This window comes from Chamaea fasciata, unplaced genomic scaffold (genome assembly GCF_029207755.1).
Source record: "Chamaea fasciata isolate MVZ Bird 193981 ecotype frontalis unplaced genomic scaffold, bChaFas1.0.hap1 SCAF_8, whole genome shotgun sequence".
Taxonomy (NCBI): domain Eukaryota; kingdom Metazoa; phylum Chordata; class Aves; order Passeriformes; family Sylviidae; genus Chamaea; species Chamaea fasciata.
Genome location: NW_027094093.1, coordinates 38,482,837 through 38,510,418, shown reverse-complemented (window position 1 = coordinate 38,510,418; position 27,582 = coordinate 38,482,837). Strand labels below are relative to the sequence as shown.

Here is a 27,582-nt window from a genome sequence, read left to right as displayed (position 1 = left end):
GCATAGTTTTATTTAATACCGCTCTTCTCAAATCAGGGTTTTTCACTCGCTGTGCTTCAAGTGTTGCAAGAAAGACTAAATTATTTATTGTGCATGATTAATTGCCTGTTTCTCCATGATTATTCCATTGTCAGGCAAGGGTGAGTGTACATTTTTGTACCACTGGGTGTGTGTCCATCCTACACTTGCCCTGAATTCCAGCTGAGCTTCGCTGGAAGCAGAGAAGTGCTGAGAGAAGGAAAGAGGAGTTGAAGCTTGGAGACCCTCGTGGCTGTAGGATGAGGGAATCCCAAAATGGGTTGGGCTGGAAGGGACCTTGGAGCCCATCCCGTCCCATCCAACCCCATCCCATCCCACCCCTGCCAGGGCAGGGCGGGGACACCTCCCATTGTCCCAGGCTGCTCCAAGCCCCAGTGTCCAACCTGGCCTTGGGCACTGCCAGGGATCCAGGGGCAGCCACAGCAAATCTGGGAATTGCAGCCCGGCCAGGAATTCCCGATTCCCAATGTCCCACGCAGCCCTGCCCTGTGGCAGTGGGAAGCCATTCCCTGTGTCCTGTCCCTGCAGCCCTTGTCCCCAGTCCCTCTGCAGCTCTCCTGGAGCCCCTCCAGGCCCTGCCAGGGGCTCGGAGCTCTCCCTGGATCCTTCCCTTCTCCAGGGGAACATTCCCAGCTCTCCTGGAGCCTTCCCTTCTCCAGGGGAACATTCCCAGCTCTCCCCGGAGCCTTCCCTTCTCCAGGGGAACATTCCCAGCTCTCCCGGAGCCTTCCCTTCTCCAGGGGAACATTCCCAGCTCTCCTGGAGCCTTCCCTTCTCCAGGGGAACATTCCCAGCTCTCCTGGAGCCTTCCCTTCTCCGGGGGAACATTCCCAGCTCTCCTGGAGCCTTCCCTTCTCCAGGGGAACATTCCCAGCTCTCCTGGAGCCTTCTCTTCTCCGGGGGAACATTCCCAGCTCTCCCTGGAGCCTTCCCTTCTCCGGGGGAACATTCCCAGCTCTCCCAGCCTGGCTGCAGAGGGAACCAGCCCTGCAGCAGCTCCGTGTCTCCTCTGGACTCCAGCAGCTCCAGATCCCTCTGATGTCAAAGCCCAGGGCTGGGGCAGCTCTGCAGGTGGGGTCTCACCTGAGCACAGGGGCTGAGGGGCAGAATTCCCTGGGGAACAGCTCCAGGCACAGCCAGGGTGAGCAGCACAGGGCTGAGTGCGGCTCCCTCACACACTGCTCCCTGTGGTAGCCACTGCACCCTGCAGCAATCAGTTGCACCCTGTGGGAATCCCTTACCCCTGTAGGAATCCCTTACCCCTGTAGGAATCACTTGCCCCTGCAGGAATTCCTTGCTCCCTGGAGGAATCACTTGCCCCTGGAGGAATCACTTGCCCCTGTAGTAAGCAATTGCACCCTGCAGGAATCATTTTCACCCTGCAGGAATCATTTTCACCCTGCAGGAATCATTTTCACCCTGTAGGAATCCCATCCCCCAGCAGTCAGAGCCCAGTGCAGGAGCCTCCCGGCCCAGCCAAGGCCCAGCATCACCCCAAAACCCACACCAGGATGGGGACGCCAAGGGAAAAGCCCCTGGGACGAGAGAGAAGTGTCCCAGGAGGCCACAGTGGCCAGTGACAGAGGGGTCCTGAGGCACGGGCACAGCTCAGCTCCATGGGAAGGAGCAGGACCTGCACGGGAGGGAAACACGTTCCAGGCTGACAGTAAACTCAGGCTCAGCCCATGCTCCCCGACACTGTTTTGATAATTGATAATTAAAGAAACTGTCCTAACAATTTTGGTAAATGGTTTTCAGCTTAGGCCTCTCTTTCCGAAGCACTGGAAATAATTAACTTTTTGAAACGTAACTCCTCCATGCTCGGTGCTGAAGTCAGGCGTTTTAAAAAAAGCAAAAAATGGTATTTTAATAACTATTCTCATAATTGCAAACCCCATTCTCCACACAGTCCTGTTTCCAATTAACAGCTGCATTAATGGGTTTGTTCTCTCTGCCATTTCCCTCTAATGACAGCAGCCATCACAGACATGGAGAGTTTGCAAATTCATAACTCTCAGGACCTGTTTTCTCTTCGTTTAACCTCCGTTTTCTGAGGGCTGGAGCAGGGTATGAGCCTTTTAGCAGGAGATAACCTCGTCATGCCGTGGCTGGACAAGCCCACCGTGCTGGACCCCATTCCTGGTGCCTGTCAGACAACCACAGGATGGTTCAGGCTGGAAAAGCCCTCTCAGACCATGGAGCCCAAACATTAACCCGTGGCTACCAAACCCACCACTAAACCACATCCCTAAAAGGAGGCAGCAGCAGCTCCCTGCTCCTTGGGGGAGGAATCTGCAACCCTGACAAGGCCTGAGTGGTCTCACAGCTTCAGCTTGTGGCTGTTGCACTCTGTGCATCATCACCTTCAGCAGCGCAGGAAAGCTCCTGCAGCCCAAAGGAGACTGTGCTTTGTGCCTTGGCCTCGGGACCACAGAATCACAGCGTGGGCTGGAAGGGACCTTCAAGCTCGTCGTGTTGCACCCCCGCCATGGGCAGGGACACCTTCCACTAGCCCAGCGTGCTCCAAGCCCGTGTCCAGCCTGGCCTTCAAACCTGCCGGGCCTCAGTCCAGAGCATGAGCTCAGAAGGCAGCCGGGGCCCCTCTAGAGATGAGCGCCGTGTTTTGCAGAGCACGCTGTCCTGGGGCTGTCTGAGGGAACACGGAGATGGGAACCCTCCATCCCTGGGGGCAGCCCCTGCCTGGGACGTGTCCTGGAGAGGGGACACGGCTTGTGACAGCACCGTGTGACACGGGGTGCCCAGGACAGCCACCACCCTGCAGGGACAGCCCAGGACAGCCTGTGCCACCAGCCCAGCCCAGACCGGGCCGCAGGGAGGAGGAGGAGGAGGAGGAGGAGGAGGAGGAGGAGGGGGAGGCTGGCGCCGGGGGGCTGGGCTGGCACACTCCGGAGAGCTGCGTGCACGGATCACCCACTCACCAGTCATGAGCACAACAGCGTTCAGAGATGCTGCGGAAAACACCCAAAATAGCTCAGCCTCGGGAGGCCTCGGGGCTCGCAGCCTCCCTGGAAAAGGGTTTTGCGGAGCTGAGAGCGGAGGGGAAGGACGGGCCCCTCCGGCCCCGAGGCAGGGCGGGCCCGGCTCTCGCTGGCGGTGCCACGGGCACGTTCCCTCCCGGCTGCGGGCGCTGCTCGGAGCCGCCGGCCTGGGGATGTGACAGCCCCGCGACGGCCGGGGCCATCCTCACCGGGACAGACATCCCCGCCGCCGGCAGCCCGCAGAAAATGCTTCGCCAGGGCTTCGACAAACGCTCTGGGGCTGGGCCGACGGGAACAGAGCGCTGGGAGCTGAAATCCCGGGGGCGCTGTGACTCTCATCTGCCGGGCTTTAGGGAGTGCCGGGGACGGGACATTCCTACAGGGGAAAGGGATTTCTACAGGGGAAAGGGATTCCTACAGGGGAAAGGGATTCCTGCAGGAGAAAGGGATTTCTACAGGGGAAAGGGATTTCTACAGGGGAAAGGGATTCCTACAGGAGAAAGGGATTCCTGCGGGGGTAAGGGATTCCTACAGGAGAAAGGGATTCCTGCAGGGGAAAGGGATTCCTACAGGAGAAAGGGATTCCTGCAGGGGAAAGGGATTCCTGCAGGGGAAAGGGATTCCTACAGGAGAAAGGGATTCCTGCAGGGGAAAGGGATTCCTACAGGAGAAAGGGATTCCTACAGGAGAAAGGGATTCCTGCAGGGGAAAGGGATTCCTGCAGGGGAAAGGGATTCCTACAGGAGAAAGGGATTCCTGCAGGAGAAAGGGATTCCTGCAGGGGAAAGGGATTCCTGCAGGGGAAAGGGATTCCTGCAGGGGAAAGGGATTCCTGCTGGGGAAAGGGATTCCTACAGGAGTAAGGGATTCCTGCAGGGGAAAGGGATTCCTGCAGGGGAAAGGGATTCCTGCAGGGGAAAGGGATTCCTGCAGGGGAAAGGGATTCCTGCTGGGGAAAGGGATTCCTACAGGAGTAAGGGATTCCTGCAGGGGAAAGGGATTGCTACAGGGGTAAGGGATTCCTGCAGGGATAAGGGATTCCTGCTGGGGAAAGGGATTCCTGCAGGAAAAAGGGATTCTTAAAGGGTACAAATGATTCCTACAGGGCCCTGGTGTCCCCAGGAACCCCCTCTCTGCACGGGTGGCTTTGGGGACGTGGCTCCTGACATGAGCCCCCAGTGACCCCACGCTGCTGTGACAAGGCCCCTGTAATGAGAAACGCGATGGGGAAAAACTCTGGGCTTTGTGCCGAGTGTCTCTCCCGGCTGCCGCTCCGAGCAGACCCAGGGGCACTTTAGGAGCTCGTCACTGACCCCTCTGCGTGTGCAGGGACCTCTGGGCAGCCTTGTCCATCTGGGGATGGGGCCAGCAACACCTCCCGCCATGAGCAGTCACTGGAAACCTCCCCCTTTCCCCAGCTTCTGTGGATACTTGTTTTCCTGCTTGGCAGTGTCTTCCAGGGAATTTGTTTCTCAGGGAGAAGGATCCCAAATATGTTGAGCAAATCCTTCCCAAGCCGAGGAAGGATTTCACTTAAAACAACAAAATACATTTCACTTAACGAAAGCAGCTAATTGAACCAGATTTCTGTGTCTTGTGGCAGTAACTCCCAAAACACATGGAAAATAATGTGCAATTATGCTATTTTTGACTGTTTGTGGCACAAACACATCAGTCGAGTATTGTGTTTTGGGGGTTTCCAGAGCTGGCAGAACAGCCTGGTGCTGACACAGTCCCTGAGACAATTCCCAAAGAAGCAGGAGATGGCCAGTGCAGACCCTGGGCATGTCCCCAGCTCTGCGTCCCTACAGGTGAATTCTAGGGGGGCACAGAGCAGTTCTGTCCCTATAACCTGCTGCAGGAGTGGGAATGGGGCAGCTGTGCCAGCCTGTCCCTGCTGTGCTGGGCTGCCTCTTCCTGATCCTTCCCCAGCCCCGCCTGCAGCAAAGGGGTCTGTGCCCCTCCTGCGGCGGCCTTGGGGTTGTTTTTCCACCCTTGTAGCCTGGCTGGCATCCTTGTCAGAGAGCAGGAATGCGGGACTGAGTGGCAGATGAGGAGCTGTAACAGACTCTGCAGCGTAGTTACTACTTTTGGCACTTCCAAGCCTTTCAGGAGAACGCTGCCAAGTGAAAAACCCAACCGACGCCTGAGTTTGAGCGTGTGTGCGTGGGGGAGAGTCTGGGGATGTGTTTTATGTAAGAAAACTTCAGCAGGCACTTTAAATAGTCTGTTTGCTGGGATCACTTGCATCCAGAGGACGCGTGTCTGACATCAAACCCCAAGGATGCTCCTCGTCACCAGGGTGGGAAGCTGCACCCCGGGCAGGGCTGGGCCCGTTTGGTCCTAAAATCACGGAATCGCAGAATTGTTTGGGTTGGGAAAGCTCTGTGAGACCACCGAGTGCAGCCATTCCCCAAGCACTGCTCAGGTCACCCCTGACCCATGGCCCCAAGGGCCACGTCCACGCAGATTTTAAATCCATTCAAGGACGGGGACTCCAGCACTGCCCCGGGCAGCTCTGCCAGGGCTGGACAACATTTTCAGGGAAGAAATTTTCCACAATATCCAAAAGGAACTTGCTCTGGCCCATCCTGAGGCCGTTCCCTCTCCTCCTGTCCTTGTTCCCTGGCAGCAGATCCCAAATCCCCCTCGGCTGTCCCCTCCTGATTATGAGGGACTGTGCAGGGCCACAAAGTCCCCCCTGAGCTCCTTTTCTCCAGGCTCAGCCCCCCAGAGTCAGGGCTGGAGCTGGTCTGACACTTCCAGCAGGAAGATTCCCTGAACCGGAGTGGAGGTGGAACATCGGGGGGTGAGAGGGGGGTGGAAAAATCAAACTAAGCCCAAACCAAACCAGCGAAACAACAAAAAAACCCAAATAAAAACCCGCTCAAATCAAAACACAAACCACTCCTGAGCGGCGGCGGGGGGAGCCCCGAGGGGACAGAGGGACAGCCCGAGGGGACAGAGGGACAGTCCGAGGGGACACAGGGACAACCCGGGGGGGAGCGGGGCAGCCCGGCAGGGAGCGGGGCAGCCCGTGGGGATGAACGGGGCAGCCCGGGGGGACAGAGGGACATCCCGAGGGGACAGAGGGACAACCCGGGGGGCAGTGGGGCAGCCCGGGGGGGGAGCGGGGCAGCCCGTGAGGATGAGCTGAGCAGCCCGGGGGGCAGCCGGGCAGCCCGTGGGGATGAGCGGGGCAGCTCGGGGGGGAGCGGGGCAGCCCGTGGGGATGAGCGGGGCAGCCCGGGGGGGAGCGGGGCAGCCCGTGGGGATGAGCGGGGCAGCTCGGGGGGGAGCGGGGCAGCCCGTGGGGATGAGCGGGGCAGCTCGGGGGGGAGCGGAGCAGCCCGGGGCCGCCCCCGCCCGCCGCCAGCCCCCCCCGCGGCGGCCCCGGGCCGCTCCCCCGGCGCTGCCGTCACCCGCCGCCGCTGACGGGCCGTGACGGGCGCTGACGCGCGGCGGCAGCTGCGAGGGGGCGCGGCGGCCCCCGGCACCGGGCTCCGGTCCCGGCTCCGGCCGCTCCGCCCCGCTCCGCGCCCGCGCCCCAGGCAGGTAGCGGCGGGCGGGCGGTGGGGACGGGGATGGACGTGATGGGGATGATGGGGATGATGGGGATGATGGGGATGATGGGGATGACGGGGATGGGATGCGGAGGGTCCCGGGACTCGGCCCCGGCCGCCAGGCGTGGGCTCGGGGCGGCGCGGCGCGGCTCCGCCAGCGGTGCCCGCACAGCTGGATGCGGGCGGGCAGATGTTGCTGGCGGCAGGCGCGGCGCGGCTGGGCAGGAGCAGATGGGCTGCAGCGAGCGCCATATGGCCCGTTTAGCCTTTCACCTCGGGGAAATCAATCACTGCCGCCCCGGAGCACGCTCCGGCCCCGGCGGGAGCACGGCCGCCTCCGCGGCAGGGGCGGCGGCGGGACCTCGTCGCCGGGGGACGAAGGACGTGGCCGGCGGAGCTGACATCGCACACCGCCAACACCTCTGCGCTCAGGGCCCCGGCGGAGGCTGCGGGACAGCGCTGATGTGTGGCCCGTCCTGCTGGCCGGCGGTGACACAGGGACAGCAGGGAGGGCTCCGTGGGCTCCCATGGAACTACCACGTGCTGGCAGAGACTCCGTGGAAACGGGCATTGCTGTGACAAATACCTCGTGTCAGCTGCCGCTACCTGCACGGCTGAGCTCCAGGAGTGGACCGAGAGCAGGGAAAAGGGAGAGTAACGCTCCATGTGTAGTTTTAGAGAACTCTAAGGGGAATACTGGAGTGCTTGTGAGATGGCCCAGTCACGTCTGGCAGCGAGACCCCCACGCTCTGACCGGGCACCAGGACATCCAGCTTCACCTGGGCACCCATCCTGACAGGCACCTGCAGCCTCAGGGTCTGTCAGGGCTGCTCACCTGCCAGGGCAGGCCTGAGGCTCTCGCGGAGCTCGTGTGTGTGCTCTGGGACAGAGCTCTGGACAGACAGGGGCCGGAGCTGCTGCTGCGGCCCAGGGGAGCTGGGTCCTGCTGCTGCAGCCCTGAGGACACCCATCTCCAGCTGCTGCCAGGATCAGACACCGGATCCAGCCTTGTGCCTCGTGGGCAGCTCCTCCTTCGCCCTTCGGGGACTTCGGGGACTTTGCACCTTGCGTGGAATTGGACAGAAGGACACTCCTGGCCTCTCTCCCCCTGGAAGGAGCTCACTGCAGTGACACCACTGCCTTGGGCCTCGGTGATGGCCTCAGTGCAGGTGTCCCTGTGCGGTGTGTGTCCCTGTGCGGTGTGTGACCCTGTGCAGTGTGTGTCCCTGCAGTGGGGATGGGTGGTGGCTGTCCCGAGGCCTGGCACTGCCTCCTTCAGCCCAGGCAGGGGAGCCAGCCCCGGCCTGCAGCTCCAGCACTGATACCACTGTCCCTTCCTATCAGCGCCCCTCTGTTAGTCCGAGACTTTTGGTCTCTTGAGAAGGCAATAAATCTCCTCCCTCCCAAAACTCTCCTGAAACACGTGGCCACATAGGCAGGGGATGTGAGCGGTGGAATGTCCGTGTAGGGCAGGGCCTGATGCAGCAGCTGCACTGGTGCTGCAGGACCCTCTTTAACGTGCCCCACAAACACAGCCCTGCCGGGCCTGCCTGCCAGGAGGGGTTTGGGGGAGCTGATGGTCAGGGCCACAGCACTGACCCTGCCCAGCTGTGCTGGCTGCTGCCCTCGGTGCTGAGCACCACGCGTGCCAGGGCACCCCGAGTGCTGCAGGGCACCCTGAGTGCTGCCAGGGCACCCCAAGTGCTGCCAGGGCACCCCAAGTGCTGCCTCAGGACTGCAAGGACGAAAACCTCCCCGTGGTGATGGCGATCCCATTCCCACTGGAGAGGAACAACCGCACACGGGTTCCTGGGCTTCCTCCTCGTGAACAAGGACTGACTCTCCTTCCTCGGGGATTTGCTGCACTGACAGCCAGGACTGACACGGATTTTGGGGTTTTTATGGGACGTGACAGCAGCAGATGCATTTCCACTTGTGGGTGGGTTGCAGAGCACAGCCTGGGGAGTCAGCTGGGCTGGCCTGACCCTGCAGGAGCCCTGGGCTGGAAAACCTCACTCGTGGCACCTGGAGCCTGCTGGGAAGATGGGCTTGCACTTTTGGGAGCATGAGTGGAGATGTCTTCCCATGTGGGCAGTGCAGGTCCAGAAGTGCTTGTGGCTCACTCTGACCCGTCCCGTGCCCCATCTCCCTGTGTTTGCATCGTCTGTAATTCCCAGAGCCGTGGCTTTAGGTGCTGCTTCCCTACAGGAGACCATCCTGTGAGTGAGGGGCCATTCCCAGCTCCACCCCACTGCCAGGGGCCATCCCCAGCTCCCACCCCACTGCCAGGGGCCATCCCCAGCTCCCACCCCACTGCCAGGGGCCATCCCCAGCTCCTATCCCATTTCCAGGGGTCATCCCCAGCTCCCACCCCACTGCCAGGGGCCATCCCCAGCTCCCACCCCACTGCCAGGGGCCATCCCCAGCTCCCACCCCACTGCCAGGGGCCATCCCCAGCTCCTATCCCATTTCCAGGGGTCATCCCCAGCTCCCACCCCACTGCCAGGGGTCATCCCTAGCTCCCACCCCACTGCCAGGGGGTCATCCCCAGCTCCCACCCCACTGCCAGGGGCCATCCCCAGCTCCTATCCCATTTCCAGGGGTCATCCCCAGCTCCCACCCCACTCCAGGGGTCATCCCCAGCTCCTATCCCATTTCCAGGGGTCATCCCCAGCTCCCACCCCACTCCAGGGGTCATCCCCAGCTCCCACCCCACTGCCAGGGGTCATCCCCAGCTCCACCCCACTCCAGGGGCAGCAGTGCAGAGCCCAGGGACAGGGAACACTCCGTGATCAGCACTCCGGGAGAAGAGTGACAGTGTCTGTAATGAAACCTGTTCTTTGTGCTCCTGCCTTCAGACACCCAAATCCAGCATTTCCCCACATGTCTGGAATTGTGTTTGCAGTTATTTAATTTGGAGTTCTTTTTTAAAAAGCATGGAGTCTGGAATGTTTGTTCTCCGCTTTTTTTCACATCATTACTCTGATACTGCTTGATTAGCTCCCTCCCCAGTCATGATTGGTAATTAAAATAGGCATTAAAATTAGTCACTTAGCAATTTTGCTGTTCAATTGGCAATTAAATTACTTAATTGCAATTAAAGTCCTAATTTTAATTGGCAAAATGATAGATGTAGATTTAAGATAATATGTATAAATACTTTAATAAGTGTCTATATAAGGATTACTTAATTACTCAACTTCAAGTTTATGCTGTTAACTTTAGAACTTTTAAGTGAGTAATGAAATTTATATTACATCTATTCTAAGGATATGGTAATTAGATGTATCACTTAGCCCTAGAAGGGCCCTGGCTGGAAGTTGGTGTGGTGGGGAGCTGAGGGCTGGACGAGCTGCCGGGATGTGGCTGACACTGATGGTTCTGTGGTGGTGGTGCCGCTGAGGGAACCCGCCCGAGCTCCTCTTCGGGTGAACCCCATGGAGACGACCCCAAAATGCCATTCCGGAGCAGAAACAGCCCTCAGTGGTGCCCCCCAGCCTTGCGGTGTCCCTTTCCCGCCTGGTGCTGTGGGATACAGCCAGGAGCTGCTCTGTAGGGTCAGGAGCGCACTGTGGGATGGTGTCTGGGGTGGGAGAAGTTTGCCTCGGGGCTTCGGGGTTCTCTGGTGTGTGTGGAGCGGGACGGACGGTGACTCCAGGCACGAGCCCCCAGTGTCCCAGTAAATAAATCCCTGTCCTGCCGTGCTGGCGGGGCTTTGGGAGGCGGTGCTGCCTGCTGGGGCAGGGCTGCACGGCGCTGGGCTGGGGGGGTTTATCCCGGGCCAGGACCTCAAACCTGCACGGCTCCTTCTGTGTGCTCTATCCCCCGGAACTCCCGAGGAAAGGCACCGGGAGCAGTCCCCGGGCTGTCCCGGGGCTGTCCCCGGGCTCTGGGGATGTGGCTGCCCCGGCTGCGCTGGGAGCTGTCCTTCACCCATTCTCTTCTTTTTCCTGATGCCACTCTGTCCTTTTTTCTGATGCCACTCTGTCCTTTTTCCTGATGCCACTCTGTCCTTTTTTCTGATGCCACTCTGTCCTTTTTCCTGATGCCACTCTGTCCTTTTTCCTGACGCCACTCTGTCCTTTTTCCTGACGCCACTCTGTCCTTTTTTCCAGGCTGGACCGCGGCAGGGGGAAGATCCCGGGTCAGAGAGCAGAGCCCACCGTGGAGGAGGCCGTGTCCCCTCCCTCGCTCTCTGCACACTCCTCCTCCAGAGTCCCATCCCCGCCGGGTGCAGCTGCGAACTGAGGTTTAATAAATGCAGCGCCTTTAATTGCACTGACCCAGCTCTGCTCTGTGCCCCCTCCCCAGTCACACCGGCCTGGGCTTGGGCTGGGAATGATGGAGGCTGGGGGAGCTCTGGGGGCGTTGCTGGGGAGAGGTTAAATAAAATAAAACAGTAATAAAAAAACCTCCACGTGCGTCTAAACAAATAAACAAACACCGGCTATTTAAATAAATAAAGGAATTTAAAACAAATAAGTCTAAAATACATGAAAGTTTTAAAAAAATAATAAATTAAAGAAAAAATAAATTAAATAAAACAAAATCGCCAAAAAAAAAAAAAATGAAAATCCGAAAATAATGAAATAAATTAGGCAATGAAAAAGAAAGAAAAGTAACTAAAATGAAAACTATTACAATAAATAAATTCAAAATAAAATTAAAATTTAATCAATACAATATAGAAAATAAAGTTAATAATGAAATAAAATATTAATTAAAAACAGACTAAAATCCGCTTAAATTCCGCGTGAGCAATGGAAGCGGGGGCACGTCGTGCTAACTGTGGCACCGGCCCGGTTCTGTTCTGGACCCGGCTCTGTCCCTGTCCCGGTTCTGTCCCGGTTCATGTTCCGGCTCTATCCTGGTTCTGTCCCTGTCCCGGCCCTGTCCCGGTTCTGTCCCGGTTCATGTTCCGGTCCCGGCCCTATCCTGGTTCTGTCCCTGGCCCGGCCCTGTCCCGGTTCTGTCCCGGCTCTGTCCCGGTTCATGTTCCGGTCCCGGCCCTATCCTGGTTCTGTCCCTGTCCCGGTTCTGTCCCGGTTCTGTCCCGGTTCTGTCCCGGGCCGGGGTCGCGGCCGCGCGCGCTATTCCGGGCAGCGCGTCACGGTGACGCGCGCGGGGGGGCGGGGGCGGCACCGCCCTCTATGCAAACGAGGCCACGCCCCCGCCCCGCGCGTGGCCGGGGCGCGCCCCTCCGCGTGACGTCACCGGTCGGAAACTTACCAAAAGGGCGCGCTGGCGCGCGGGGGGGGCGTGTCCGGGGCGGGCCCGCGGCGGCGGCGATTGGCGGGCGGCGCTGACGCGCGGTGACGCGCGGGGGCTCGCGGCGCACGTTGGTCGGCGGCGGCCGCGGCCACATAAACAAAGGCACATTGCGGGCGGGCACAGTCCGGCCGCCCGCGCCGCCGCCGCCGCCGCTCCGCCCGCTCTTGGATGCGCGCCCCGCGCCCCGCGCCGCGCTCCGCTCCCCGGTGAGTGCCCCGCCGCTCCCGCCTCCCGCGCCCCCCTCCCGCCGCGGGGTCCCGCGCGCGAGGCGCGGGCTGCGCCCCCCGACCCCTCCGGTCCCGTCCCGTCGCACCGGCCGGCGGGTCCCGCTCGGGCTCCCCGGACGGGACGGGTCGCGCTGCCCGAGGGCGCGTGTCCCCCGCGGAGCTGCCGCGCTGAGCCGGCTCCGCCCGGGCTGCCTGTCACCCGCGCCCCGCTCCGGTACCGGCAACACCGCGCCGGCAGCCCCGCGCCTCGCCCGCTCTCCCGGGGGACGCGCCGCGCCTTCCCGAAGGGGACCTGGCAGCCGGTGCCGGTGACAGCTCGCCCGCGGGGAGCCTCTGCCCGGTTACCGAGAAAATAATCCAAACCGAGCCCAGATCTGCTCCTCGAGGGGCGCGGGTGGCCCTGCCCCGGCACCGCTTCCGCAGCGCGTGGGGTCCACAAGTGGGGCTCCCCCAGAGCCGGGCAGCCGCGCCGGCGGCTCCGTGTGTGTGTCCCTCCACCGGCGGCTCCGTGTGTCAGTTCCCTGCCTGGGCTGCCTGACCGGCGGCTCCGTGTGTCTCTGTTCCCCGCCCTGGGTCCGTGTGTCGACTGACAGCGGGTTAGTCTGTCAGTCCCCCGCCCCTGCCTCCCGATCGGCGGGTCGGCGTGTCGGTGTGTCCGTCCGTTCATCGGCGGGTCGGCGTGTCCGTCCATTCGTCGGCGTGTCCGTCCGTTCGTCGGCGTGTCGGTGTGTCCGTCCGCTCACCGGCGGGTCCGTGTGTCCGTATGTCCTTCTGCTCACCGGCGGGTCCGTGCGTCCATCCGCTCACCGGCGGTTCTCTGTGTCGGTGTGTCCGTCCGTTCACCGGCGGTTCTCTGTGTCGGTGTGTCCGTCCGCTCACCGGCGGTTCTCTGTGTCGGTGTGTCCGTCCGCTCACCGGCGGGTCTGCGTGTCGGTGTGTCCATATGTCCGTGTGCTCACCGGCGGGTCCGCGTGTCGGCGTGTCCGTCCGCTCACTGGCGGGTCCGTGTATCTCTCGCAGCCGTCGCGCCGGGCAGGCTGGAGCCGCCGCCGCGCTCTGAACCCGCGGACGCCTCGCTCCCCGCCGCGCTCCGACGCTGTCCGCCCTCGGCTGCCCCGAAAACGCCGCTCCCTCGGCTGAAGGTTGGTGCGCTCCGTCCCCGCGGCTCCGCGGCCCCGGCAGCCCCGGCGGGGCACGGGGGTCCCGGCGCTCGGCCCCGCAGCCGCCGGTGCCCGGCGCGGGGCGGCGCGGGCCGAGTCTACCTGACGCTGTTTCGTTTGCAGCCATGCCCTGTGTTCAGGCTCAGTATGGGTCCTCGCCTCAAGGAGCCAGCCCGGCCTCCCAGAGCTACAGCTACCACTCCTCGGGAGAATACAGCTCCGATTTCCTAACTCCGGAGTTCGTCAAGTTTAGCATGGACCTCACCAACACTGAAATCACTGCCACCACTTCTCTCCCCAGCTTCAGTACCTTTATGGACAACTACAACACGAGCTACGACGTGAAGCCCCCCTGCTTGTACCAAATGCCCCTGTCCGGACAGCAGTCCTCCATTAAGGTGGAAGACATTCAGATGCACGGCTACCAGCAGCACGGCCACCTGCCCCCCCAGTCCGAGGAGATGATGTCCCACTCGGGCTCCGTCTACTACAAGCCCTCGTCGCCCCCGACCCCCTCCACGCCCGGCTTCCAGGTGCAGCACGGCCCCGTGTGGGACGACCCCGGCTCCCTGCACAACTTCCACCCCAACTACGTGGCCACCACGCACATGATCGAGCAGCGCAAAACGCCCGTGTCCCGCCTGTCCCTGTTCTCCTTCAAGCAGTCCCCGCCCGGCACGCCCGTCTCCAGCTGCCAGATGCGCTTCGACGGCCCCCTGCACGTCCCCATGAACCCGGAGCCGGCCGGGCCGCACCACGGCGTGGACGGGCAGGCCTTCGCCGTGCCCAACCCCATCCGCAAGCAGCCCTCCATGGCCTTCCCCGGGCTGCAGCTGGGCCACGCTCCGCAGCTGCTGGACAGCCAGGTGCCCTCGCCGCCCTCCCGGGGCTCGCCGTCCAACGAGGGGCTGTGCGCCGTGTGTGGGGACAACGCGGCCTGCCAGCACTACGGCGTGCGCACCTGCGAGGGCTGCAAGGGCTTCTTCAAGGTGAGCGGGGCCGGCGGAGGGCTCTGAGAGGGCGGAGAGGGGTCTGCGGAGGGCAGGAGGGCCGGGCAGCGCCGGGGGACCCCGCGGGGCCGGCAGCCCCGCAGATGGAAATCGGTTAGGACAGAGCACTGCGTCTGAGCTAACCATGTGGAACAGAATTCCCTGTGGTAAAATTAAGTGATCTCTTTATTTCACCATCCTGATTGAATAATCTTATCATTTTAAATAGAGGAGGTCTCCAAGGAATGTAAATAATATGAATGCCCACGGATTTGTATTTACCGAGCGTCTCTTTCCCTCCTCTTGGCATATAAAACACGGCTAGGAGCTGCGAGGTTAGCTGGGATGTTAACGCTGTCAATTTTCTCCTGTTAAATGCCCTGGGAAAGAAAAAAAAAAAAAAAAGGGAAAAAGGAAGGTGGGGGGGAAGGAAAAAGAAATAAAAGGGGAAAAAAAAGAATTAAAAGGGCAAAAGGAAACTAAATAAAGGGGGAAGGAAATAAAGAGGAGAAAGGAAATAAAGGGCAAAGAAAACAAATCTTACAAGGTAGAAGAAGAGAAGGGAAAAAGGAAATAATAGAAAAATTTAAAAGGGAGAAGAGATTAAAGGGAAAAAAAGGGGAAGGGATATAAAGGTTAAAAAAGGGGAAGGGATATAAAGGTTAAAAAAGGGGAGAAGTAAAGATAAAAAAGGGAAAAGGAAATAAAGGGGAAAAAATGAAAGCAGGAGCAGAAAACGAAGAGGAAAATGGAAGGAAACAAAGCGGAAAAACGGAAAATAAAATAACGGGGAGGGAAGGGAGAAGAAAATGAAGGGGAAAGGAGGCAGAAGGAGGTGCGGGTGGACGCGGGGCGGGCGCGGCTCTCCCCGGCCCGGCGCTGAGTTCGCTCCCGTCCCGCCGGCCCGCAGCGCACGGTGCAGAAGAACGCCAAGTACGTGTGTCTGGCCAACAAGAACTGCCCGGTGGACAAGCGCCGCCGCAACCGCTGCCAGTACTGCCGCTTCCAGAAGTGCCTGGCCGTCGGCATGGTCAAGGAGGGTGAGTGTCCGTGTGTCCGCGGGTCCGCGGGTCCGGGCGCGCCCCGCGGGGCCGCGCCGGGCTGACCGCTCTCTCTTGCAGTGGTGCGCACAGACAGCCTAAAAGGCCGGCGGGGCCGCTTGCCGTCCAAACCGAAGAGCCCCCAGGAGCCCTCTCCCCCCTCTCCCCCGGTGAGTCTGATCAGTGCGCTGGTGAGAGCCCATGTCGACTCCAACCCGGCTATGACCAGCCTGGACTATTCCCGGGTAAGCGGCACCGAGCTCGCGGAGGGACCCCGCCGCCGCCGCCCGGGGAGGGGGGGCCGCCGGCCCCGGGGCCGCTGCGGGGGGACAGGCGAGGCCGGCCGGGGGCTCGGCTCCAGCCCTGCCCGCCCGCCGGGGGCTCGGCTCCAGCCCTGCCCGCCTGCCGGGGGCTCGGCTCCAGCCCTGCCCGCCCGCCGGGGGCTCGGCTCCAGCCCTGCCCGCCCGCCGGGGGCTCGGCTCCAGCCCTGCCCGCCCGCCGGGGCCTCGGCTCCAGCCCTGCCCGCCCGCCGGGGGCTCGGCTCCAGCCCTGCCCGCCCGCCGGGGGCTCGGCTCCAGCCCTGCCCGCCCGCCGGGGGCTCGGCTCCAGCCCTGCCCGCCCGCCCGGGGCTCGGCTCCAGCCCTGCCCGCCCGCCCGGGGCTCGGCTCCAGCCCTGCCCGCCCGCCCGGGGCTCGGCTCGGCCCCGCCGGGGCTCGGCTCGGCGCCGCCCCGGGATCGGGCCCCCCGCGCACGGAGAGCGGCGGCCTCGGAGCGCCGTTCCTAATCGAATTAATTGCCCCGGAACATCTAATTTCCTCGCCGGTCAGAGAGAGCTTTAATTGTTATCCCAGCCCGCTCCCCGGCCGGGGACGGGGTGAGCAATTTCACGGGTTATAGACTTTAGAGAACCTCATTAAGTGCTTTTTAAAATGAATTTCCAGTTCCAGGCTAACCCCGACTACCAGCTGAGCGGTGACGACACCCAGCACATCCAGCAGTTCTATGATCTCCTGACCGGCTCCATGGAGATCATCCGAGGGTGGGCGGAAAAAATCCCCGGCTTCACTGACCTCCCCAAGACGGACCAGGACCTGCTCTTCGAGTCCGCCTTCCTGGAGCTCTTCGTGCTGCGGCTGGCGTACAGGTGAGCGGGGGTCGGGGGAATCAGACCCTTTCAAGGTCCACTGCTCTGCGTTTTATTAACTCCTCGGTAATTAGGTGCCTCTTAAATCCTTCATTTATTGCTCCTCAAGTAATTAGTTGTTTAGATTTTCTCCCCCATCATCTCCTTTCTTATTTTTTTTTTCATTTCTTTCCTGTTCTCTCTTGTCCTTTTTTCTCTTTCATTCCCTCTTCTCTGTTTTATCTTTCTCTCCCTCCCTGTCTTTCTTGCTTTCTTTCTATTGCTCATTCTCTCTTTCTTTTCTCTTATCTTTTGCCCTTCTCTTATCTTTTGTCTTTTTCTTTCTTTTCCTGCCTCTCTCATCCATCCATCAGTTCATTCTGGGGTTGTCCCCTTCCTTCCAGGTCCAACCCCGTGGAGGGGAAGCTGATCTTCTGCAACGGGGTGGTCCTGCACCGGTTGCAGTGCGTCCGTGGCTTCGGGGAGTGGATCGATTCCATCGTGGAGTTCTCCTCCAACTTGCAAAACATGAACATCGACATCTCTGCCTTCTCGTGCATCGCTGCCCTGGCCATGGTGACAGGTGAGTGTCCCCGCTCCCGCTGGCCCGCCCGCCGTTCCCCGTGGCAGCCCCGTGATGTCCCGCTCCCTTCTCTTTGCAGAGAGGCACGGGCTCAAGGAACCCAAGAGGGTGGAAGAGCTCCAGAACAAGATTGTAAATTGCCTCAAAGACCACGTGACTTTCAATAACGGGGGGCTGAATCGCCCCAACTATTTGTCCAAACTCTTGGGGAAGCTCCCCGAACTCCGCACGCTTTGCACACAGGGCCTGCAGCGCATTTTCTACCTGAAACTGGAGGATTTGGTGCCACCGCCAGCAATAATCGACAAACTTTTCCTGGACACTTTACCTTTTTAAAAGACTCTTCCCGTGCTCTTCCGCTGACCCGAGGAGAAGCTCCAGCTGCCTGAAGGGGAGCTGGTCTGGGCCCAGAGCAGCACCCCTGGCTGCCAGCTCCCACCCAGCCAGCGTTGCAAACTCCTGCAGGCAGAAACGCGACGGGCATTTTGGCTCTGGGGCATCATGGATGCAGCTCATGGACTACACAAACACCATGGTATAAACTTTTTATTATCGGCTTCTAAATGAGTTTATTATTAAGGACTTCTGGTGCGAAAGACAAGCCCGGGCACGCGGCTCAGGCTCGGTGACAAACCGAGCCCTGAGGTGGCCCACGAGTCTCACCCTCCTAAAGACTAAAGTTTTCTGCTGTAAAAGAAAGCTGTAATATACCCAAACCCCAAACAGTGCGTGGGTGGCGTGGCATTAATGAAGGCGAAGGCTTGTACATTTTTCAGATGCGGTTTGGCTCTATTAAAAAAAAAAATATTCTGTGCCTATTTATGATGAAACATGGGAAACAATTCTAAAAAAAAAAAATCAGAAATAAAAGCTAAATGTGTTTGGAAAAAAATAATTAAAAAAAAAAGAGAATTAAAAAAAAAAAAAAAACCCAATCTGTCCATACCAGGGAAGCATGACGATTCCAGGGTGACAATGTTATAGGCACTTGCTATTTCAGTAATGTCTATATTCTATAAATAGTATTTCAGACACTATGTAGTCTGGTAGCTTTTATAAAGACTGGTAGTTATCTAAGCTTCGAACATTTTCTCAATTGTAAAATAGGTGGGCACAAGTGTTACCCCCCGGAATTCCCCCCAAAGGGACACATAGTGTTTGTAAACACCGCCCGACACCCCTTGTTTGTAAGTGTTGTATGTACTGTTGATGTTGATTAAAGAAGAAGTTTATATCTTGATTATTTTGTTGTCTAAAGCTAAACAGATCTTGCATGCAGCAGCTTTTGACTGTTTCCAGAGTGCTTATACTATACATAACTCCCTGGAAATTACTGAGCACTTTGAATTTTTGGTTTGTTTTGTTCCGTTTGTTTTTTTGTTTTTTTTTTTTTTTTTACGTCTAAAAATTGTCGGTTAATATATTATTTTATGTTCGAGTAATATTTTTAATATTGCCATATTCTGTAGTATTTTTCTTTGTATACCCCGGTTTGGCACACGGGAAAGTCGCTGCCTTTTTTTAATATGGTGTACGACAGTTAGAAACGCGGATTATTATAATTATAATTATTATTATTATTATTTTTTTCTCCCGAGAACTCTTTCTTTGAGAAAGACAATTTTAATGTTTACAACAATAAAACATGTAAACGAATCGAATTTCGTCTCCTTTCTGCCGAAGTGCGAAGCTGCTCCGCCAGCCCCCGCCGCACCCAGGGGACAAAAGCCTCTGCCCGTGCGGCGAGCCCGGAGCGCCGAGGGCCGGGGCCGCTCCCGCTCCCCGCCGCCGGCTCCGCGGGAGGAAGAGGAGGAAAACCCGCGGCTCGGAGGTTGGTCCTTTCCCGGGTTTCACCACGCTCGGTCCCCGCCGCATCCAGCCCCCGCGGCAGGACCCGCGTCCTGCGCCATCCATCCCTCTCCCCCTCCTCCCGCGCCGCCGTTTGCTCAGGCGCATCCCTTCGGCGGGGGGGCCAATTCCGCAGGAAAACGCCTTGAACGGAGGGGTTTAATTCCCAAAGCTGCCCCCGCGGCGGCGGAGGGGCTCGGGGGGCAGCGCGGGGTGTGCGGGGTCCCGGGGAGCGCTGCCCCAGAGCCCCGGGCTGCTGCCCGGCTTTAGGTCGGGAGCGCCTCTCGGAGCCCCGCGGCACCGGCACCGCGCCCGGGGCACCGGCACCGCGCCCGGAGCCCCGCGGGTCCCGGACCGGGATGCGCTCTCGGGGTCCCGCGCGGAACCCAAACTCCGCTGGTTCATCCGGCGGGGACGCAACTTGAGCCTCTCGCCTCGGGGAGACAACAAAACGCCCGTGGGAGGGTGGGCGACGCCACGGCCGGCATCGGTTTGACTTCTCTGTGCCGCGCGGCCCGCGGTGCCCAAAACCCCACGGGCGCGGGGCACCTCGCCCCGCAGCTGGCGGGGAGCGTCCCGGTGCCGCATCCCCGTCCCGGTGCCGCAACCCCGTCCCGCATTCCCGTCCCGGTACCGCATCCCCGTCCCGGTGCCGCAACCCCGTCCCGCATTCCCGTCCCGGTGCCGCATCCCCGTCCCGGTGCCGCATCCTCATCCCGGTGCCGATTCCCGTCCCGGTTTCCGGGGCTCTGCGACCCGCGGCTCTGCAGCCCCCGGTGCGGGCGAGCCTCGAGCCCTCGGTTTGCCGGGGAAGGGGCTTTGCGGCTCGGTCAGGTGAAAAAAATCGCAAAACAAAGAGTTGTAAGGAGGAATAAAAGTCGGTGCCGTGGCAGGCGGGTGTCGTGAGGGGTGAGGAGCGGGGCCGCGGCAGAGGCGGGTGCTGCCGAATTCATCCTGGGTTTGGGATCGCCACGGGAACGGGGCCGGAGTAGTTGTGGCTTTAACCTCCCCAGTGCACATGGAATACAGATATCTCCTGAATATAAAGGGAGAATACAGACATTCCCTAAATGAGTGTAAATAAACATGGAAATGGAAATGTCTGTGCCATAGACGGGGTTTAAAATGTAAAAGAAAAACAAAAACCTGTTTATAGAAAGAATTTAACAACTCGATCCCCCTCTTAATATCCCCCAATTCCTCCCAGACATCATCTGCTTCCACCACTTCCATCAGCGCCTTTCGCAGGAACTTTTCTAACAGGTTTAACCCCCTGCACCCGGGGACAGCGGAATTTATCCCTCCCAGGCGGCCATTCCACACCTGCCTCGGCTTTTCCCCCGCTCGCCTCCTCTCCCCGCAGTTTCCCCCAACTCCGCCGCCCCCGGGCGCGCTCCCGGCCGGGCCGGGGCTCGCGGGGTGAGCGCGCAGGCACCGAGCGCCGAGCAAAGGCCGGAGGGACCCGGGCACCGGCGTGGGCTGGGGCCGGCAGCGCTGCCGGGGGCTCGGGGCCGGCTCTGGGGACAGGCTGGAGAGGGAAGCGCTGCCTCTGCGCTCCCTGCGTTCCTGCCGGCCGTGCTCTGCGGGCTCCAGCAAGGCAGGGAAGCGCCGAGGGAACGCTGAGCGCTCTATAGAGACATTGAGAAAAACGTTCGGAGCGGGAGCTCAAGGCAGAACACGGAGCTGAAGGAATGATTTTGAACCGGTGGTAGCAATGGGAGGATTTATTAAAAGATTTCGCTTCTCCGGGCTTGCAGTATTCCAGATCAATAGCTATCTTAATTATTTTAGCCGTGTGCTGCTGCTGGAATTTGTTACTGCTCGTTCTGCCGGGCTCGTGCGGTGAGCAGCCAGACCCGTCCCGGTTTGTTCCCACGGAATTCCAAGCTTTGTAGTTCCTGACCAACCCAGCGGGCTAATTTGAGCCCAGCTTTGTGTTTTGCTCGTGCAATTGCCCTGTTTTCTGCGGAGTTACCCCTGTGGGGCCCCGGGGTGTGAGGATGGAGCCCGTTTGCTTTGTCCGGAGCCCCGCCGGTGCTCCCAGCGCAGCCCAGGCAGGGCAGGGGCTGTTCCCCTCCAGAGCCGGGCTCCTTTCCCCTCCTGCCGTGGATGGAGGAGGAGGTCACACCAAATTTCCCAAACGTGCCGAGATTCCCAAACCTGCCAAACCAGCTGGGGGTGGGTTCAGGCCCAGGTGTTTGCAGCTTACCCTGCCCACCGGTGTTCCACCGGTGACATTTAATTTCGGCCGCGTTTTTCGGAGGCTCTGGGCGGTGTGATGTTGTCCTGGGTGCGCTGCGCTCCGGGTGCCACCGAACCGGGCTGACACAATTCCCAGCCGGTGGCTCGGGCACCAGGAGGTTTTCCCTGCAGTTGGATTGCCTCGGGCACCAGCCCCGAGTGCCATTCCCTTTGGGAATGCAATCGGCGACACTTGCGTTGGTCCCTGCCCTGGTTCTCCTCAACCCGCGTGTCACGGGCACCGTGAGCAGCCGGGAGGAATTTACATCTGGGGTGGTCAGAGCCGGGAAATTCACGTTTCATGTGATTTTACCCTCCCGGCTTTTCTTGAGTGGGAGAAATCCCCGGACTGGCTGCGTGCAAAAAGCACCTTGGATGCACCTGTAGCTGATTTTTTTATGTATAAGTAAACCCCGAGCTGCATAATCTGCACTTGCTGAAACGTTAGCCCTGAGTAACCTCTGCAGCTGGGGATGGTGCAGAGGGAGATGTTGGTATTCATGAATGTTTTGACATATTTGACATTTCCTATATGGTGTGCTTTCTCTGTTTCCCTGATTTCCTCCTGTCTCTGCTGCCCTGGTTTAGCAGTGAAGAGTTTCCTTCCCTGGCGTTGTGGGCTGGAGGCACAAGGTGGAGAACTCCAGCTTTGTGGGTTTGTTTGGGTTTTTTTAAAATTATCTTATTTCAAAGTGTCTATCAAAACAGTGGCAGTATTGCATTTCAATGGGATTATTGCATTTCAATGGGACTAATGCATTTCAATGGGATTATTGCGTTTTCAGGGGTGCAGGGATGGCCAGGAGAGCTCGTTTAGACAGAGCAGGTGATTTGTGTTCTCCTTCCAGAGCAGCCAGCCCGGCCTGCAGAGCCGTGAGTGTCTGAGGGTGAGGGATGGAGCTTCCTGCAGGTGCAACGGGAACGTGTTTGGTTTGGTAGGACAGGAGCAGGGCAGCCCTGTGGAGCCAGGGAGGAGGTTTGGGTCACTGTGCCGCACCAGGGGAAGGTGCCAGGCTGAGGGACCCAGCAGAAATCTGCTTTTGGGCCAGTGCAAGCAGCACATTTCATCAAACAGGCCTCTTGTCCAGTCAGAGAATTCCTAAATTTTGATCAAATCTTCATAATTCTCCGCAAGAAACCAGATGTCGTTTGTGATTTTTGGGACCATCACTAGGAGTAGCAGAACTCAGGAGTTTTGGTCACTTCAGCCTTTCCTCCTCAGCTCCGCATTCCCAGCTGAGCAGCTTTGGGTGAGGTGGAGGAGTTTGATCCAGATGAGCGTTCCTGTTCAGGAGCAGTGACGTCTGGCCAGGGTTTGTGTGTGGACACTCAGTTTCCTGTGTCACCCCTTGGGGGGCTGCAGCCTGTGCCCTGCCCAGCTGGGGGGGTCACTGGGGTGGGCTCTGTGTGCGCTGGGCTGATGCTCTGCCCGAATTCGTGGCTTTGATGGGATGGCTCTGCTCTAGAGCACCAGCACATCCAGCTGTAAACGCCTGTTGGGAGTCTGACTGAAGGCACAGGCACTTGCACGTGTTAATAAACACCAAATAACGTTACTCAGCTCGTTTTTTTACCTCGACTAATTCGGTTTGCTACCAAGAAAAATCCAAAATTTTAGTTAATATTCCATTTTAACCTTCCATACCAATGACACAGTGAACTGCAGCGCCCCAGCCAGGACTGCAGTGACGCAGAGCTGTGACACGGGGACAAAAACAAACAGCAAAAAGTCTCTTCTGTGTGTTCCCCCCCTCCAGAGCAGCTTGTGACGTGGTTGTGCTGTGCAGGGCCGGGGTGCTGGGGCAGGGGCAGGGCTGTGGGTGACCGCTGCTGGTTCTGGGTGGGGCTGGTGACACTCCGTGGGGACAGAGCTGGCTGTGGGTGACCGCTGCTGGTCCTGGGTGCTGTTGGTGACACTGGGGACAAGGCTGGCTGTGGGTGACAGCTGCTGGTCCTGGGTGCTGTTGGTGACACTCTGTGGGTGACAGCTCCTGATTCTGGGTGCTGTTGGTGACACTGGGGACAGGGCTGGCTGTGAGTGATGCTCTATGGGGACAAGGCTGGCTGTGGGTGACAGCTGCTGGTCCTGGGTGCTGTTGGTGACACTGGAGACAGGGCTGGCTGTGGGTGACACTCTGTGGGGACAGGGCTGGCTGTGGGTGACACTCTGTGGGGACAGGGCTGGCTGTGGGTGATGCTCTGTGGGGACAGGGTTTCTAGGATGTTGTGAAATCTCTGCCTTGCATTTTCAAATAACAACCAACAACAACAACAACAACAACCTCCCAAGTGCAGTGTCACTCCCAATCACCCCACTTGCAGAAACCCGAATTTTCAGTGTAATTACTCAAATAGTTATGCTTTCCCAAGTTAACCAACATCCACAACAATTACCAAAAAAAAAACCCCAACCCTAATTAATTATTAATGATCCCATCCCATTCCTACCCAAAAGCCCAACACAGAGACGCTGCGCCCCAGCCAGTTCCTCCCTGTGCCCAGGGTGTCTGTGCGGCACAGGGGACAGGGGACGGCTCCTCTGGGTCCCTGCTGTGCCCTCAGGTGTGTCCTGGGGGGGATTTTATGATGCTCCTGTCCCCAGTCGTCTGTTCTGTGCCTTTAGCTCTAACAGGGAGCAGGGAGAAGAAAAAACCCGAGTTTGTTTTGCAAACAGCGCTCGCTCCTCTGTACACCTTCTCCTAAACTGTGAGTTCCTCCAAAGCACAAACAGCAGGGGAGCAGAAACCTCTTTGCTTTCAGTTAGTTTTAACTACCTGAAGCAAAGAAACTTTCTAAACTGTTTTTTTTTTCTCTTTTTCTTAAAACTGTTTAAACCTACTATAAACTAAAAACCCAAAGAACCCACCCGAAGCTCACACCTGCAGCCCACCGGAGCCTAAACCTCCAGAAAGACCAATAAAAACCTGAACAAACTGAACTACAGCCCACAACAAAGACCTGCTAAATTTACCACCTCATTTCAGAACAACAAAGGGTTGCATTGTTTCATATTATCCATTCTTTATATGTATGAGCCCTTTATTTGTGAAATTAATATTTTTTTCCACTTTTCCCTAAAAAAAGTTCTTCTCCCAAACCAGTTAAAAAAAAAAAAAAACAAACCCCAAAAACATTTAAATTTACTTCCCATGCAGTAGGGGCTGTGCCCTGCAGGTACCAAACACCTTGTCCTGGTTTGGGACAAATTTGTGAGAAAACTTTTGAGTGGGGTTTTTTTCTTTTGGGAAGGAAATTTGAACAGCTTTAAATCCTATGGGATCTCTGCAGTTACCAAGGGAAGGTTCAGGACTCGTGTTTTGAGGTTTTTGGGGGTTTTTCTCTGCAGTTACTCAGTGAAGGTTGAGAACTCTCATATTTTGGGGTTTTTGGGGTTTGTCTCTGCAGTTACTCAGTGAAGGTTCAGGACTCATATTTTGAGGTTTTGGGGGGTTTTTCTCTGCAGTTACTCAGTGAAGGTTCAGGACTCATATTTTGAGGTTTTGGGGTTTGTCTCTGCAGTTACTTAGTGGAGGTTCAAGATTAATATTTTGGGGTTTTGGAGGGTTTTTCTCTGCAGTTAATTAGTGAAGGTTCAGGACTCTCATGTTTTGGGGTTTTGGGGTTTTTCTCTGCAGTTACTCAGTGAAGGTTCATGACTCTCATATTTTGGGGTTTTGGAGGGTTTTTCTCTGCAGTTAATTAGTGAAGGTTCAGGACTCTCATATTTTGGGGTTTTGGAGGGTTTTTCTCTGCAGTTAATTAGTGAAGGTTCAGGACTCTCATGTTTTGGGGTTTTGGAGGGTTTTTCTCTGCAGTTAATTAGTGAAGGTTCATGACTCTCATATTTTGGGGTTTTGGGGGTTTTTCTCTGCAGTTAGTGAAGGTTCAGGACTCTCATGTTTTGGGGTTTTGGGGTTTTCTCTGCGGTTACTCAGTGAAGGTTCAGGACTCTCATATTTTGGGGTTTTGGGGGTTTTTCTCTGCAGTTACTCAGTGAAGGTTGAGGACTCTCATATTTTGGGGTTTTGGGATTTTCTCTGCAGTTACTCAGTGAAGGTTCAAGACTCTCATGTTTTGGGGTTTTGGGGTTTTCTCTGCAGTTACTCAGTGAAGGTTCAGGACTCCCGTATTTTCAGAACACAACATTTCCCTAAAGCCACCATGAAGTGACCCTCATCATCAGTTTTTTCCTGTTTTGCTGTAAAATCGGGCATTTTCCTGCAGGTGTCCGAGGAGAATGGACATGATTTTGGGGTGATGTGACTTCCAGAACCTGGTCACGAATTTTTCAGCCTTAGGCGTGTGAGTCTAGGGCATCAACAAACTGCTGAGGCTCAGGGCTGGTCAGCGCAGCATCACGTTTCATATAAACATTTATATAAATGGAAATGATTGAGGGTCCCAAAGAATAGCACCCCAAATTCATATATTCATGATATTTATGTCACGAATCATCTCCCGTGTAAGAAAGCACAAAGAGGGGCAACAGAACGCACTTGGGCCTATTACAAATTAATATTGAGTCACATCCTGACGTCCTTTCTCCTGAAAACCTCTGTAAAAACGATTCTTTGTGCTAATTCCTGAAGATGAAACTTCCAAAACTGAAAGAACTGCTAAATTTTTTTATTTCCTTGCATTTCCTGACACAGACAAGTACATTTCATGCGTCCACAACGCCTTTCCTCATCTGTAAGTGACCAGCAGGGCTGCGATGAGAAACGCATATTCCATAAAATCCATTTGGGTTAACAGATTTGCACACAAAAATCTGATTTAATGACAAAGTTTCCAGGAGAAAAGTCCCTGCTCTTAGTGAGGCGGTGCTAAAACGGATTCCAAACCTCTGCTCTCTGCATTTGGAGACATCTTAGTGGAGAAAGCTGCAGGTTCGGTGAACCAGGAGCTGCAGAGAAGCCCTTGGCATTGTAATCCCAGGAACTCCTGTGCCATGGAAAGCCGGAGCAGGGTTGTTTTCTGCAGGGATCCGAGGCTGCACGAGCCCTGGGAACATTCCCACGTGTTTGTGCTGGAGCCGGTGTTCCCAGGGAGGAATCCTGGTTTTTATGCATCCGGCCCCAGCTCCCACCCAAGATATATTAATACTATTTAATAGGGATTTAATATTTAATAGGGATTAATACTGTGGAGATCTGCCTTTAGGGGAAAGGAAAAATAAACCAGGAGTTGCTGCTTTTGGTGCAGAAGATGCCACGTCATGGCACTGCCTGCTCCAGGCAGAGTTACAGCTCAGGGCTGGGAATGCAGGTGGGAACATGCCGGGAATTCCAAGGCAATGTCCCACCAAATCCTGTCGGAAAGAGGAACTATAAAGGGGTGGGCTGGGGGCACTTTTCTGACCCTAACAGTCTTTTCAGCCTCCCTGGCTGTCAGGAATGAGGGGTGGGGTGTGCTCTGAGGTGACTGGGAGCACAGCCAGGGCCGGGCAGTTCCAGTGTTTGGGACAGCGGCGGTGTCAACCCTCCTGGTGAGCCCCCGAAGTCTCTCCTGGCCGTGCAGGGTTCATCCCTGCACTGCTCCTGCCTCTTTGCCCGAGCCAGGGGCTCTGAGGTGCGGCAGGGATGGCAGCGAGGGTGTCACAGCCTTTGGCAGGTGACGCTGCCCTGGGGAACCCAAGTGGATTTTGCCGTGAGCTTTTCCATGGATTCTGTCTGGCCGACATGCTCTTCGCGCGGCTGTTCCTCAGGACGTGGCTGTAATGAGAAAAACAATTCAGACGTGGCCACTTGTGGCTCATGGAGGGCACTCGCTGCCAGCTCCTGCACCCCTTGCTTTTAAAACTGGTTTTTCAATGAAAGCGTCACCGCGGCTCCGAGCGCGCCGCGGCGGAAACGGATCACGTCTGCCGTTTGAAAGGACCCCTCCTCAAACCCCGCTCAAGTTGCAAACAGAAGTGATCTTGAGAGCCCTCCTAATCCCTCCTGGCTACCCCCGTGCTCCATAAATAATGCTCAGCCCTCTCTGCCACCCGGCTTGGCACGGCGAGGCACAATTGGCAGGGCTGGGAGCGGCGAGCAGATGTGCTGCCAGTCTGCTGCGGGGTGCAGAGCACAGCTGTGGAGCCTGCTGCTGCTCATGGACCCCCGGGCTGGGCTCCAGCCCCTCCAGCCTGGCTCCTCGGAAGCCGTGGGGTGTGCAGAGGTAAGGGATCAGCCCTGGCTCTTTTCTTTGGGATAGTGGGATAGCGGCGTGAGGAGATGCAGAGCTGCCTCTGATGAGGGTGCTCGGCATAAACGGTCGTGTTAGAAGCAACGGGGAAGAGGAGCAGTTGGCCGTGTGAAAAGTATTCCTTAATGAAGCTGGAGGAATGTGATGGAGCACCGAAAGCTGGGATTTTGGTCAGGAAGGCCTTGGGAACGGCTCCCTGCAGTGCTGGGGCTGCTCTGCTGGTCCCAAAGCACGGTGTGCTCCTCCAGCCCCTGCTCTGAGCACAGGGAGGAGTGACACCCTGCTGGGATGGCACCCAGGTCACCCCAGG

The 27,582-nt window shown here is 57.7% G+C and overlaps 1 protein-coding gene across 2 annotated transcripts; it reads left to right on the top strand.

Annotated features, from left to right (window-relative positions):
• Positions 1-12,002: 12,002 nt before the first annotated feature.
• On the top strand, positions 12,003-18,586 carry NR4A2 (nuclear receptor subfamily 4 group A member 2). Of its 2 annotated transcripts, none has more exons than XM_066190493.1 (8): positions 12,003-12,078; positions 13,120-13,241; positions 13,383-14,248; positions 15,159-15,288; positions 15,370-15,458; positions 16,230-16,432; positions 16,816-16,994; positions 17,074-18,586. In XM_066190493.1, the coding sequence occupies exons 3-8, from the start codon at positions 13,385-13,387 to the stop codon at positions 17,328-17,330; spliced, it is 1,722 nt and encodes a 573-aa protein (XP_066046590.1). In that variant the 5' UTR covers positions 12,003-12,078; positions 13,120-13,241; positions 13,383-13,384; the 3' UTR covers positions 17,331-18,586. The 2 variants fall into 2 exon arrangements, with proteins under 2 accessions (XP_066046590.1, XP_066046589.1); XM_066190492.1 differs by having other exon boundaries at positions 15,370-15,533.
• The last annotated feature ends 8,996 nt before the right edge of the window (positions 18,587-27,582 follow it).